A 15996-nucleotide genomic window follows, 5' to 3' on the forward strand; every position below is an offset into this window, starting at 1 on the left:
TTTCAGACTTCCGTCATTACCTGCATGATTTTGATTGTCCTGAATTCTCTTCTAATCCTATCAATTAACTCCAGTCTCTGTTACCTAGTTATTGACTTCTCTGTTGGAGAACATAGGCTCTTTTGATTCACGATATCCAGGTATCATTTAATTTTATACATCTCCATGTTCCAAAGGAAGCAGCATCAGCCATCTGGATTCCTCCTCCTCTAAGATTTATCAATCCTGGCTACAACTTTATAAAGCTCCTTTGCATCCTCTTGTGTCGTTACCTTCACTAGCTGGACTGTTGTGTGCACATTTCCTGATCTTGTAATCCATGCTTATTACTGTGAGGGCAAGTGTTTTATATGACTTCTTTTTACCAACTTTTTACGTTCATGGAAACTAGATCTTTGGCCCTCCGTGTCCACGGCAGCAAATGATAACTCATTAGTTCTTTGTTATCCCACATTTGTATCCATTCCGTACACACAAGGGGCAAGTTACACTGGCTGATTAACCTTCAATCCCGCATGTCTTTGGGATGTGGGGAGGAAAGCCACTCCTTTGGCACCTGGAGGAAACCTACCTACACGGTCACAGGGAGAAAGTGCAAACTCCACATAGGCAGCAGCCAAGATCAGGATTAAATACGGGTCTCTGGCGCTGAGAGTGCTGATATGCTGCCCAGCCCTGTAATCATTAGGAATGTGTGGACCCACACACTCGAAGATCCTTCTATTCCTTAACTCTCCTCGGTGTAATCTGGGTCTTATTTCTGCTGTCCCTGTCTACTGCAGCAGTTCGTGCAAAGACATGTGAAGGTGCTGACGATTTGGCGAGCGCCGCAGTAATCGGATAATGTGTGGGAGAACTACTGTGCCAAATTGGCTCTTAGTCTGATTGGGACAGGGCTTTGATTATGCTTTGACAATGTGTGCTTCTTCTCCTGACAGTAATGAAGAGGAACTCCGCAAGTCCTTGTCAGAGCTGGCTGATGAAAGGACGAATCCGAGCTTGAAGACCATGAAACGCATCAGCAGTGGCAGTAACCCCTTCCTCGATATCATGCAGGACCCCACAGCAGCCACCTACAAGCATGGCTTCCTGGTACGCAAAGTACATGCTGACTCTGACGGGAAGAAAAGTGAGTGTCACCTACTCAAAAAAAAAATCACAGAACGTACATTGTTTAAACCTGGGCAAGGGGGCGGAGAGGTTAACATGCTGTGCAGCCTTGCCATAAGCTTCAGGGACTAGTAGCCACTTTCTTAAACTCAGTGAGGGTAGGACAGGCATTTATCAAAAGTGCCGTGTTTCAGTCCAAGAATCTGTCACCCAGCCAGCTGATGACCCACCGTTGAGTCTTTCTTCATCCTTTTATGAGATGTGAATGTCGTTGGTAACACCAGTGTTTACTGACCATTCCTGATTCCCCCTGAACAGAGAAGGCAGCTAAGAATAAGTTTAAAACAAAAAGGGCACAGAGTGCTGGAGTAACTCAGTGGGTCAGTCATCATCTCTGGTCAACATGGATAGGTGACGTTTCAGGTCCTGACCCCAAATATAATCATCTTCATCCTAAAAATAATCTTCTGGGCCAGGTATTTGGGTATCCCGATATCTCCCGTGAATCGATGTTTACCTTTCCCCCCCAAAACCACCGAGTCCATTTATTTGTGTTACATGCAGGTTGTTGCCGATGTTCTGACGAAGGAGAATGTGAATGGACTATGAAAGATTTTCCTACACATTAGGCTTCATTCTTAAGTAATGTGGACCTCCCATAGCAAAATCACACCCGAATAAGGCCCTTCGCACGGAAAGTGTGTTAGTTTAGGGGTTTAGTCTTGATCAACGCAACAATGAGCTCGCACTGTGATGAAAGACACAGACTTGTCCAATCATAACCTCACAACAATGTATTTGCTCCATCCACCATGGTTGTTCAGAATGTCGATGATGCCTCTCATGATGTCTTTAGTTGAGTTTTATAAGGCATTTCATTCTTCACATGTTTAAATTATAATGTTTTATTTTTAATTTTCTACTGTATATCGTGTTGCTACTTGCGAGCAAATTCCTTGTATGTATACATATTTCAAGAGAGAACTAGATGGGGCTCTTAAAAATAGCGCAGTCAGGGGATATGGGGAGAAGGCGGGAACGGGGTACTGATTGGGGATGATCAGCCATGATCACATTGAATGGCGGTGCTGGCTTGAAAGGCCAAACGGCTTACTCCTGCACCTATGGACTATTGGCCAATACAATATATTAAATTCAATTCAATTCAAACGTTCCTCAGTTGTGGGTTGAACTTGATCCAATTCTTGGACAATGGTAGGAGCTGACTGAGGATATTGGGGTGATTAGTGCAGGGTGCAAATCATCAGTATAACTATTTTCCACAGCTCCCCGAGGCAGACGAGGCTGGAAGACGTTCTATGGAGTGCTGAAGGGGATGATTCTCTACCTGCAGAAGGTTGGTTTGCTTGCTAATATTTTAACATAAGAGGCAGTTTTAATATGACTCGCAGCTACACTGTTTAAGAAAGAACTGCAGATACTGGAAAAATCGAAAAAATGCCGGAGAAACTCAACGGGCGAGGGAGCATCAATGGAGAGAAGGAATTGGCGATGTTTCGGGTTGAGACCATTCTTCAGACTTCCTTTGTATCTAAGAAAAGGAACAAAAAGGAGGGGAAAACTGATACACAAGTATCACTTATGAAGTAGTATGTTTGTCTAATGAAATTTGGCTAAGTGGAATTAAAAATGTGATGTTTTAAAATATTTATTGCTGAAATAAATATTTTCATACTTACCTATATTTGACTAAATGTAATACAATACAATTGTAAAACAGAACGATACATTATCATGGCATAAATAATGTTGAATTAGAATTTTTTTTCATTATTAATCTAAAATTTACAGGGATTCAAGAACTAGCAGCCAGCAACAATCAAATGGGTGATCAGTCAATGATGTATGGGAAGAAAGCTAAACAAGGTCATGTTTATTGTCAGGTACACAGAAATGCTGGAGAAACTCAGCGGGTGCAGCAGCATCTATGGAGCGAAGGAAATAGGCAACATTTCGGGCCGAGACCTTTCTTCAGACTGAAGAAGGGTTTCGGCCCGAAATGCTGGAGAAACTCAGCGGGTGCAGCAGCATCTATGGAGCGAAGGAAATGAAGGGTTTCGGCCTGAAATGTTGCCTGTTTCCTTCGCTCCATAGATGCTGCTGCACCCGCTGAGTTTTTCCAGCATTTCGATTTTCCAGCATCTGCAGTTCCTTCTTGAACACATGTTTGTTATCAAATGCATGATTAGGGTGAGGTACAGGAAGAAGGAAAAACAAAAGCAACATCAATGCTCCCTCCTTCGCAAAATAGGAAGACGGTCTTTTTTTTTTTACAGGATGCATACAAGTCGGATAAGCAGTTATCGGAAGAGGATTTAAAGAACGCCATCAGCATTCACCACTCGCTGGCAGTGCGAGCGTCAGACTACGGCAAGAAGCCCAATGTCTTCTACTTAAAGACAGCAGACTGGAGAGTGTTCCTTCTCCAAGCCCCGTGAGTGACCAAACTGGCAGCGTTATGGAGATGGCTGGTGCTGATAACACTGGCAACGCTGACACAGGCGGGGAACACACAAGTAGCTCCTTATCTGGGCAAAATGTAACCTTGCTTTCACTCTCTCCCTCTCTCTCCGAACTTGAGCAAACAATTGACTATTTCCAAACTAGGTCATGAAAAATAACAAGTAAACCAATGTTCTAAATTAAACTGTGCTGTGAGAGAAGGGCGAGGCATCTGTAAAGTGAGAGATGGAAAGGAATGGGGCCAATTCATATAGAGGCAGAAAGCTTTCCATTTATACACTGCTTTTTATCATTGGAAACATCCCAAAGCAATTCACGGCCAATTAAATAATTTTGGTGCGTGCTTATTGTAATGTAGGCGGTTTGAGAGAGTAGCTGATGAGGAGGGAGCAAAGAAACATAGAAACATAGAAAATAGGTGCAGGAGTAGGCCATTCGGCCCTTCGAGCCTGCACCGCCATTCAATATGATCATGGCTGATCATCCAACTCAGTATCCTGTACCTGCCTTCTCTCCATACCCCCTGATCCCTTTAGCCACAAGGGCCACATCTAACTCCCTCTTAAATATAGCCAATGAACTGGCCTCAACTACTTTCCGTGGCAGAGAATTCCAGAGATTCGCCACTCTCTGTGTGAAAAATGTTTTTCTCATCTTGGTCCTAAAAGATTTCCCCCTTATCCTTAAGCTGTGACCCCTTGTTCTGGATTTCCCCAACATCGGGAACAATCTTCCTGCATCTAGCCTGTCCAACCCCTTAAGAAGCAGGATTAAATGGATTGGGAGAGGGAGGGAGTGTGGAGTTACACCAGGGGCTGGTGTGGGGTAAACTGTTGTGGAATTGGTAAGTTTCTCTTGTGCCCCAAGATCTAGGGATGTCGTTTTTTTGTTCGAAGAACCCTGAATTGGTTTTATCTGCTAAGGAGATGCGAGAAAAATTCATCAGTAATTTCAGTGTAGCTGCTTCCAACGAAGGAGCCTTTATTAACTGTGGCTGACTCAACTGCAGGGAAATCCTTCACAATAGAAGATAGATACAAAATGCTGGAGTAACTCAGTGGGTCAGACAGCATCTCTGGAGAAAAGGAATAGATAACGTTTTGGGTCGAAACCCTTCTTCAGACAGAGTCAGGGGAGAAAGGATTCACATATCCCTACACTCTGGGACACACAGAAATCCTCCTTAGACTAATGTTATTTCTCCTTCAGTTAATGATCTAGTTGTCAGAGTTATAGAATCATACACTCAGAAACAGGCCCTTCAGCCTGCTGTGTCCGTTCTCACCATAAGAGGCCCTGTTGTATTGAGGTCCTTGTCCACCCCAAAGCTTAGATTTTGAGCTTGGATCTGAGCGCCTCTTGTAGACACGATTGTCTTTTGCTTCCAGGAGCTCGGACCTGATGCAGTCCTGGATCACCCGCATCAACCTGGTGTCGGCCATGTTTTCAGCTCCGCCGTTTCCCGCGGCCATCGGGTCCCAGAAGAAGTTTAGCCGGCCCCTGCTGCCCACCGCGGTGACCAGGCTGTCTCTGGTGAGTGACCCGTGTAACCAGAGAAAACACCCAGCCAAAAGATCAACAACCACCGCTTTCATTGTTATAGCTTCAACCTTAACTACAGCCCGACCTCAGTACCAACATACTATGGACTTTGCATATGGTTGCACTACAACTTTGACTTGTACTATTATGGTCTGGTACCTAGTATAAAGTCAAGTCCAGTCACATTTATTTATATAGCACATTTAAAAAACAACTCTCGTTGGCCAAAGTGCTTTACATTTGTATAAGAATAGTACAACAAACCACTACATACATATAGCCCTCGTTCAGAGGATGTCAAGAAAGGCTTGGGAGTACAGATGGGTTTTTAGTCTTGACTTAAAGGAGTCGATGGAGGGGGCAGTTCTGATGGGAAGGGGGATGCTGTTCCACAGTCTAGGAGCTGCAACCGCAAAGGCACGGTCGCCCCTGAGCTTATGCCTAGACCGCGGGATATTCGGCAACCCCAAGTCGGCCGAACTGAGGGACCTTGAGGTGGTGTGGTGGGTGAGAAGACTTTTAATGTAGGTGGGGGCAAGCCCATTGAGGGCTTTGTAGACATGAAGGGGGATCTTGAAATTTATTCGGAAGAGCACAGGGAGCCAGTGGAGCCAAAGGGGCTGTGTCCCACAGCGGCGACCTAATCCGTGCGTTATGAAGAGTGCCTTCGACCTTCAAGCTCGAGGGCACTCGCCTGAAAAGCCTCGAGCTGGATCGACAGTCCGCGTTGAAACCGCAAGCTGGATTGACCACACGCGCACACACACACACACACACACACACACACACACACACACACACACGCACGCGCACACACACGCACACACACACACACACCCCCCCCAGTTAAGACAGAGGCTTAACTCCAGCACTTTGTGTTTTGTTCAAGATTCCAGCATCTGCAGTTCCTTGTTTCTCCATTAGCACGTGTCAAACATGGCCTCGGGGCACAATTGGACAATGTCCCACACCGAGCCTCAGCAAAGAGATCAGTTGCCCAAACTACATGAACCCATAGAGGTGCCCGTCATGTTGTGGCACGGTGGTGGGCAGTGGCAGCCTCTGCTGGCCGATGCAGGGAATGGCAAGGATTTACCAGCTCCTGTTCTCAGTGAGCTACAGGTCAGCTTTGAGTGCATCATATACATGTGTGTGGGGGGGGATAGATTGAGAGCTTGTTCTTTGTTCACTGTCTGGCAGGAGGAGCAGATAAAGGCTCACGATGCCCGGCTGAAGGCAATGACCACCGACTTAGCCGAGCATCACTCATTCCCCCCGGACAAGAAGGCGAAGGGGAAAGAGCTGGAGGAGTACAAGCAGAAGGAGGAATACTTGGAGTTCGAGGTGGGCATTGATGCAGGAGTAGGCCATTCAGCACCGCCATTCAATATGATCATCTAAAATCAGTATCCTATTCCTGCTTTTCCCCCATATCCCTTGATTCCTTTAGCCCTGAAAGCTAAATCTAACTCTCTGTTGAAAATATCCAGTGAATTGGCCTCCACTGCCTTCTGCGGCAGAGAATTCCACAGATTCACAACTCTCTGGGTGAAAACGTTTTTCCTTATCTCAGTCCTAAATGACCTAGCCCTAATTCTTAAACTGTGACCCCTGGTTCTGGATTATCCCAACATTTTTCCTGCATCTGCAAGTCTGTCCAATCCTTTAAGTATGGAGTGATGTTTGCCACGTACTCACTCAGTTTCACCCCTTAATTGCATCTTTAAACTTTATGTCAATCATTCCACATCTCCGCAGACGTGCAGATTTGTGGGTTAATTGGCCTCTATATAATTGTCCCTATCTGTGTGATCGCTAGTCAACATGGTCTCAGTGGGCTGAAGGGCCTGTTTCCAAGTTGTATCTCTAAACTAAACTAAACACAGGCCCAGACATCACTTATTCCTTTTCTCCAGAGATGCTGCCTGACCCGTGGAACTACTCCAGCATTTTGTGTCTATCTTTACAGGAAAAGTCTCACACAAATTCCTTGGTTTTGTTATTGATCATCTTACATCTGCATTCCCCAAATGTAGGGAGTGTAGATGTCACCCTCTTGTGGTACCACCAACCCTCCCCCAGTCGGTTCCTCTTGCCCTGCTCCTTCATCCTCCTCCCATGACCTCTGCGGTTGAGTCCAGCTCTGATGAAACAAGCCTCTTGTGCTCGCTCTTTTTCTCCACAGGAGATGCGGTTCTGTACCTACGTCTCACTGCTTCGGGCCAAGCTGAAGGCCGGCACCGATGACCTGGACAAATTTGATGCCGCCTTGTTTGACACTGCCGAGAACGAAGGGAACGGCCTGAAGAAGTCACACTCCAGCCCCTCCCTCAACCTGGAGCAGCCGGTGGTGGCCATCAGGATCAAACGCAATACCTCGGAGCGCAGGAATAATCGGCACCCTGCGAGCGCCAAGCACAAACTGTAACGCACGGTTGGTCCAACCTTGCGCTGAGACTGCCGCGTGCGTTGTACGTTCGGCGGCAGCTTAAGGACAGTAGTGTAGAGCCATTGGTAGCTCCTCGTGCTGGTTGGTGAATGTCTGGCTCAAGCACAGAATGATGTAGATACGATTCCCTTTGCCAAGTGCAGACACTGTGACTGAGGATGGTAAGGACTGTGCCTCAGAGCAACACCATTGGGAAGGGCAGTAGCCAGCTGGCCAGGCCTCGCACCATCTGCCAAACAGCGAGTCCAAGCCCAACTTGTACTCTGAATCTGAACTAGGAGCCACTTCTTCCTGCAAAGGCCTCCGTACTTCCCCCTTGAGTGATGGGGAAGGAAGGACTGCCCTTTGCAGCGTCTGAAATTCTGGTGTCATTGTGTCCCCAATGGTGTGGCTGAACAAACACGTTTGTGTTGGATAGGGTGGCATGGAGGCCGGGAGGGGCAGAGGTGAGGGGTGGCGCACTTTGGGTTGTGCTTCCCATATTTGGCAGGACCAACTGGAGAAGGCTTCACCCAGTGTGAACTAATGGACATGTTCTCCTGACCTGACTTTGAGCCGATAGCCTTGTCAACACAGCTGTCTTCAAAACTTTTATTTATGCTGTGTTTCTCTTCTCCACTCCTCACGCCTCAGCTGTTTGTACCTGCTCTCCCCCCCCTCCCTTGTGAATGTTAAATTATTTCCACAGTTTGTCAGTTGAATGTGTGTTTCATAAAACAGGACCTCAGTATGAATAGGGGACTGGATTTATCAACTCTGTTAGTGCACATGATCACGTCACACTGCTTGCACCAGACTCCCGTCTGTCCAAGCCATTCAATCCTGCTCTTCTCAGATATACTTTGTAGATGTTCCCAGACCTTGTCAGTGCTGGTTAATTCTAAAGGCAGAAACTCAAAAACTCTCCAAAAGTTTCAAATGGTGTAAGAGGGTGAGTGGGGGCGGGTGCACGCCCCGTGTGGCAGCGGCGCAGGTGTGCGCTCTGTGTCACACCACAACAGTGGTGACAGATGTGCAGTCATTGTGACAGTGTGACGACGGGCAGATGTGCACTCTGTGAGGCAGTGGTACACTGTAACAAAGCAGCAGTAAGGGCGGATGTGTGCTGTGCAACAATGTGGGCAGATGTGCACTCTCAGCACGGGCAGATGTGTGGTCTGTATGACAATCTGTGTGCTCTGTTGAGATTGGATGATGGGCAGATGTGCGCTCTGCGACTGAGTAGGTGTGGGCACTGTGACCTTGCGTTGGGCAGATGTGGGTTCTTCACACTTGCCCATCAGCAGTGCTCTGTGAAGTGTGGTGGAATGGTTTCCCTTGCTGATCCTCGGGGACCAGTAGACTGGCTTGGAGCTCAGCCTTCCTCATTGGATTGGTGCAAGATGACCACAGACCTGCTGGTCACGTCACTCACACCATGACAGACACTTGGACCCTGCGTCAGTGAGGAAGAAGTGATTTGGTGCATGTCTTACGCACGCAAAAATACAGAGGGATAAGGACTGAACCTCAGTGTCTATAGCCGGGTGCAGGGCGCTCAATGAAGCATGTTGAATTTTAATATTTTTTCTCCAGCATTTGGGCAATGTTTGGCCCCCATACAGCAAGACACCCCTGTCTTCAAATGCCTAATGTGCATGTTTTAAATTTTCTATTTTGATTGAAGGTAACCCACATAAAATGTGAAAAATGGGTTGGTAAATCCTTCAAAGCAAAGAGGATCTGTCACCCACTGTGGAATTTGAAGGGTTTTGGTGTTTGACCTGCTCAACATCCCACAGCTAAGTATAGAGGCCAAGAAATGGTGTGAGTGAGCACCAAGATCTCACTCTGGATCAGCTGAGCTGGAGACATGGGATAGGAAGATGATAAGACCTTAAGAGCAGGATGTGGCCTGTCAAGTCTTCTCCACCAATCAATCATGGCTGATCTATTTTTCCCTCTCAACCCAATTCTCCAGCCTTCTCCCCGTAACTTTTGTTGCCCCTACTAATCAAGGACTTATCAATCTCCACTTTAAAAATACCCAATGTGGGTCTCTGCAGCCTTGAAACCAAAGTCTAGTTCATGTCTGCCGACCTGTTCCTAAAAGCAGAGTCTATATTTACTCATCAGTCACAGCTTTCTGTTTGGAGGAGAGAGGGTGTACTTCAGCCACTGGGAAGACTAAGAGCAGAGGGAAATGGTGAGTGCTGATGGTAGCAGCTTGTCCATTAAGCTCAAGGCTAACAAAAGACAAGGGAGTTGACATTATAGTCGGGCGTTTGTGTTCAATGTGCCTGTCGTCGTGTTTCCCCATGTTGTTTCCAGCACGGGTTCCATGTCTCCCATATTTGTCCCAGCCGCTATCTCAATCCAATCATCAAGTGGCCCAAAGGTTCTCCCTCCTAAAGGTTAAGGTCCTAGGATCCACCCTTAACACCCATCGTATGTCGGTGCTGTTGCTTCCCTTCTCTCTCCCTCATAGCCTTGCTCGCTGCTGTTCCACATTTGCTGCAGTGCAGTCAGCACTTCTCCTTTGCTCTCCACCTCATCCACACCCCACTCATCTGTCCATCTGGCTTTCTTCTCTCTCTCTCTGCTGATCCATCCCATCATTGATTTAATCTTTTCATCACCCCCTCGCTGGGTAGTTCCACTGATCCCACCCTCAGATACTGCTAAATGCTGGCAATCTCTCAGTCCTGATGCAGGTCTTGACCTGAAATGTTGGCTCTCGGCTTTTTGCCTCCACAGATGCTGCTTGACCTGCTGAGTTTCCACCAATGTTCCAATGTTGTTTCATCTCCAGGACCCGACCATGAATCTATTCCAGAGGAATCTTTAATAACAATAAAAAATGCTGGGCGGGTGGAAAGAGAAACAGTTAATGTTTCGTCTGAGCATTAACAATTATTTTCCCACAGATGCTGCCTGACCTGCTGGGTGATTCGAGCATTATGCGTTTTTTATGTCAGTCTTTAAGCATCTTCAGTTTTTTTTTAATTTTCTATTGCAGGGTTGAAAATGCATAACATTTCTGGTCACTGACCATTCTCCTGGCCTGCCCCAGGGAAGAGTCGTAAGATAGACACAAAATGCTGGAGTAACTCAACGGGACAGGCAGCATCTCTGGAGAGAAGGAATGGGTGACGTTTCGGGTCAAGATTCTGAAGAAGTGCCTGGACCCGAAATGTCACCCATTCCTTCTTTAGTTTAGTTTAGAGATAGAGCACGGAAACAGACCCTTCGGCCCACCGGGTCCGCGCCGACCAGCGATCGCTGCACATTAACATTATCCTACACCCACTAGGGACAATTTTTACATCTACCAAGCCAATTAACCTACAAACCTGCACGTCTTTGGAGGAAACCGAAAATCTCGGAGAAAGCCCACGCAGGTCACGGGGAGAACGTACAAACTCCGTACTGACAGCACCCGTAGTTGGGATCGAACCCGGGTATCCGGCGCTGTGCCACCGTGACTCTCCAGAGATGCTGCCTGTCCCGCTGAGTTACTCCAGCTTTTTGTGTCTATCCAGTTTAAACCAGCATCTACAGTTCTTTCCTACACAAAGATTCTTAAGAGTTCAATCAGTCCTGCGTCACTGCTGATGCTGACTTCAGTGAAGTGATTCGGAGATATTCTCATCCCAGTTTCATTATCTTCAGTCATCTCCATTTGAGAGTAAACTGGTGGCCTTAATGAGAGGGATGCAGTGAGGTTGCAGCAGGGACAGAGCATGTGTATGTGGTGAAGAGATGGGTGGAGGGGTGAGAGCAAGTAGCTTGTTGAGGAGATCAAACGGGAGAAGGAGGAAGGACTTAGTGTAAGATAGGAATGAGACTTGAGCTTTGGGGATTGAAATCTGTTGCATCTTGGAGCACCAAAACCCCCTTTTATTATGAAGAAGAAAAAAGTGACCCAGATCCTCAAAAATCAATTGAAGGAATGAATAGACTGATTCATACAAATGTCAGTGAACCTGGCGACAAGTTTTGCCGCAAGAGGAGCTGTCGCCGTTTTACGTCTTCGACGAAGCGAGGAACCTCTTTGTAAATGTTGATAGCTATTTAATGATGACAACCAATGTAAAACTAAAGGAATACTGTTCAATAAACAAATGCTCCATTTAAAATAAAGAGCCTGCTTCATTCTTTGTGAGTGATCCTCTAAAGTGGGGCAGCGTTTAGTGTGGCCGGTTGGGGAGATGTTAGCCAGTGTGCTGATTCTATGATCGTAATGCGGTTCCCGGAGGTTGCAGGGGGTTGCCGGAGGTTGCAGGTGGTTACCGGAGGTTGCAGGTAGTGGAAGCAGGTAAGGAGACTGACAAAAACCTCCGGGAACTGCACGGAAACCTTGGGTGGGGTGCAGAGTCTCCAGAGGTTTCCGTTCAGGTTTCCTAAGTGGGACAGAGGCGTTAGGGTGCAGGGTTCAACAATCACAACTGATACATTGATCAGAATAATTGAACATAAATAATCATTTTGCAATTATTCCTGTCGATATTTGAGCGTGATAACTTGGGCTGGTTTGGTAATGCAACAGTCTAGTTTAGAGAGACGGCACGGAAACAGGCCCTTTGGCCCACTGGGTCCCCGCAGACCAGCGATCCCCGTACACGAACATCCCACATATGCTAGGGACAACTTACAAACCACTTAAACTACAAACTTGTACATCTTTGGAGTATCGCGTATGATTCTGTGACTCCACTTACAACATCACGGGGGACAAATGTCAGGTAGACAAGCACCTGTAGTCAGGTTTGAACCCAGATCTGTGGCGCTGTAGGCAGCAACATGACCGCTGTGCCATCGTGCTGCCCATATCTCAGGTACAGGGCTCTATTCCAATAGGGTTTGTAATTTCAATTGTGTTCCACAGTTTCCCAGCATGACGTTCATCCAACCAGTGGTAAAAGTAGAAGCCTAAAATTGGATTCCATCCCCAATGGTGGAACATGGTCATAGTTTCTACTCAACCCACTTGTACATTTCTAGTCCAGGAGTTACCAACCAAAGCAACTATTGAGCAACAGGAACAAGACATTAGTGGAAGGTTATGCCTGAAGGTTTTATCTATCTGAAAGGTTTGCCTGAGATTTTATTCACATTCACGAACATGGAAAGTTTTCTTGTCAAATGGTTAATGATGACATCAAAGAGCCATTGCTTATAAAATGATTCCTTTTGTTTTTGGGCTGAAAGAAAAGCAGAGATGTTTCTCTTTTCAGAAGAACAACAGCCCTCGAGTTGCAGGTACATAGTTCCATGAAAGTGACGATGCAGGTAGACAGGGTGGTGAAGAAGGCATTTGGCACGCTTGCCCTATATCAGCCAGAGCAGTGAGTACATGAGTTGAGACATCTTGGTAAGACCACATTTGAATTACTGTGTACAGCTCCGGTCGACTGCTACAGGAAGGAAAGGGTATGAAGAAGATTAACGAGGATGATACTGGAATTGGAGAATTTGGGTTATCAGGAGAGGTTGGATGGGCTGGCTTTTTTCCTTGGGACTTATGAGTGATGTAGGTGAGATGAATGGCCATAGTCTTTTCCCTAGGGTGGGAGAGTTTAAAGAGTTAAGGTGAGAGGGGAAAGATTTACAAGGGACATGATAAGCAACCTTTTCACTCAGAGGGTGGTGCATACACAGAATGAGCTACCAGAGGAGAAGGTCATGGCAGATATAATCTAAAATATAAGGTGTACAAAAAAGCTGGAGAAACTCAGCGGGTGCAGCAGCATCTATGGAGCGAAGGAAATAGGCAACGTTTCGGGCCAAAACCCTTCTTCAGACTGAATCTAAAATATAATTTGGTTAGGAAGGATTGGAGGAATATGGGTAAATGGGACTAGATCAGTTCAGCAATATGGTCAGCATAGGTGAGTTGGGCAGAAGGGCCTGTTTCCATGCTATATAATTCTGTTACTCTATCTCCACTTATAAATCCCTCTGTCGGTAAAGGTCTTAGTATGAAGAAGTATTTCAATCCAAATTGTCGATTGGCCATTCCCTCTGATGCTGCCTTTGTGTTTGGATAAGATCATCACTTCCTTTTGTCTCCCTCTGCAGGTCCTGCTTTGTGAATGCAAATCATAACTCTGGAAGAGTGAACAATCTGTTGCAACATGGGTTTCATCTGTCTGACAGCTACACCTCCCCGAAGCACAAGAGGCCACATGATTGAGTGAAGGTCAAACGGTCTCCATTTTTTCTCCTTCACACCAAAGACTGTGAAACCTGTCTCCTTGGCAAATTATGCATGTGCTCATATAATTTGAGATCAATTTAGCAGCCACAACGTTACTAGTACCGAGAAAAATTGAATTGGTTCAGTTGAGAGTCTTAGAAATTCCCACTTATCCTTTTGAATTCCTAGCAACAGATATTGGACACTTTGCCGGAAGAGTGCATTCAGTCTGAGATTATACAATCCCATAATCTGCAAACCAGAATTTAAAAGCAATTCCAATTGTGGGTGAGAAACCTTTACAAAAAAAGCCTTGCTCAATTGAGAGGAAAAGTCAATTTGAGCTTACATGCTCAACTTCAGACGCCTGAAGAAGGGGCTCGACCCGAAACGCCACCTATTCCTTTTCTCCAAAGATGCTGCCTGACCCGCTGAGTTGCTCCAGCATTTTGTGTCTATCTTCCATGTTCAAGCATTCACCATGCAGAATGTAAATTCCAGATGTCCAACTTGCATGCTGTATGCACAGGGCAGTAGAAATTAGAAGTGAGTCCTATAAACTGCACACATGGAGACCTTCACCTGTGGAGATTGGGGTCAAGACATGTGTCCAACATCGTCAACATCTGTGCATGTTGGGACTCACATGCAAAGTAGAACTAAGGTACAGCCAGTGCCTCACAGCGCCAGAGACCCATGTTTGATCCTGACTACTGTACAGAGTTTGTACGTTCACCCCTGTGACCGTGTGGGCTTTCACAAGGTGCTCTGGTTTCCTCCCACATTCCAAAGACGTGCCGGTTTGTAGGTTCATTGGCATCTGTAAAATTGCCGCTCGTGTGTGGGATGCAAAAATGTGATAAGTAGTGTAGGGGTGATCGATGGTCGGCATGGACCTAGTTCCACACTGTATCTCTGAAATAACCAGCACAAGCTCAACATCTGCACACAGAGAGAACAACAGGTACCGTCTTTGAAACAAACACCTGCACACATGTAGTGACACTGTGTGCCCATTGGGTCCATGCTGATGACCAACTAGCACTGTTGGTGCATCGTACCAATGCATAACGTAATAAAAAAAGGCCTGGTCCTGGACAATATTTATCCTCTACTCAAAACATCAAAAGATGTTTGGAACTTTCAGTGATCAACCTGGCTACCATGCTCCATACAATGCACCAAATGTACTTCATGGTATGTTTAGTTCCTGTGAGATGTTCTGAAAATAGATTTGCCTTTTAAAGAAAATCGAATTGCTAATTCAATCACTCTCCTATCTCCTTGCAGAGGTTAGGAAAAGATCGAGGCAGGGGGAATATAGAACTACAGGGAGGTGTTTGGGGTAGTGGCTAATGAAATATTATTTGAGGGCTGCCACAAGTGTTTGGTTACTTAAATTACGCTCAGTTAAATCATTGTGAGGAAATGTATTCTGCTGGTTAGATGACCTGTTCAATTTGCATTAGATAATTGGATCGCTGAGTGAATTTTTTCCCATTTACTTCCCGTGTTGATATTCAGCACCGAGGTGGCACAATCTCGGACTGTTAATTATACAGCAGGCACCATGGGTCCAAAGTGTATTTCATAAATGGAGTATGTTTCAGCCTGTGTGAAATAATGCAGTGAGGTTTCGTGTACAGCATGTCCTCGGTACAACAATAACAGGGATAGGCCATTCAATCTCTACCAGCCCAAACAAGAAAGTGGTTGCAATCAGATTTGCTCAGCCCATGTCTGCTTTAGTTATTTTCTGAATTTTCTAAATGAGGATGTGGCTTGGTGTGTGGGCAAAGGGATTGGCACATTACTGGGCATGCACACCACTCCCACCTCCCTCAATCAGTATTAGGAAAAAATAAGCACCATGCCACTTCATAGAGCCCAGTCCATACATGCCGACTGAAGTATCAATCTAAGCTAGTCCCCTTTGCCTGCTTTAGGCTAACCTTTTCCTGTCCATTCACCCGTCCTAGAGTCTTTCACATGCTGTTATAATACTTGCCTTAACTACCTCCTCTGGCAGCTCGTTCCATGTACCCACCACCCACTGAGTGAAAAGGTTGCCCCTCATGTAATCGACTTAATGCCCCTGTCCCACTTAGGAAACCTGAACGGAAACCTCTGGAGACTTTGCGTCCCACCCAAGGTTTCCGTGCGGTTCCCGGAGGTTGCAGGTGGTTGCCGGAGGTTGCAGGTAGTGGAAGCAGGTAGGGAGACTGACAAAAAC

General features: G+C 46.2%; 1 protein-coding gene across 7 annotated transcripts in view; it reads left to right on the forward strand.

Annotated features, from left to right (window-relative positions):
• LOC129712929 (PH and SEC7 domain-containing protein 1-like) overlaps positions 1–12247 on the forward strand; it is a 132824-nt gene extending 120577 nt beyond the window's left edge. For 3 of the 7 annotated variants that reach the window (XM_055661709.1, XM_055661710.1, XM_055661711.1), the window contains 6 exons: positions 939–1129; positions 2397–2467; positions 3408–3565; positions 4983–5127; positions 6337–6480; positions 7322–12228. In XM_055661709.1, the coding sequence (XP_055517684.1) occupies positions 939–1129; positions 2397–2467; positions 3408–3565; positions 4983–5127; positions 6337–6480; positions 7322–7564 (952 nt within the window). In that variant the 3' untranslated portion in view covers positions 7565–12228. Of the gene's footprint in view, positions 1–938; positions 1130–2396; positions 2468–3407; positions 3566–4982; positions 5128–6336; positions 6481–7321 lie in introns of all 7 variants that reach the window. The other 4 variants (XM_055661706.1, XM_055661707.1, XM_055661708.1 and 1 more) reach the window with 3 other exon arrangements.
• The last annotated feature ends 3749 nt before the right edge of the window (positions 12248–15996 follow it).

Source organism: Leucoraja erinacea, chromosome 34, assembly GCF_028641065.1.
Source record: "Leucoraja erinacea ecotype New England chromosome 34, Leri_hhj_1, whole genome shotgun sequence".
In the NCBI taxonomy this organism is placed as follows: Eukaryota; Metazoa; Chordata; class Chondrichthyes; order Rajiformes; family Rajidae; genus Leucoraja; species Leucoraja erinaceus.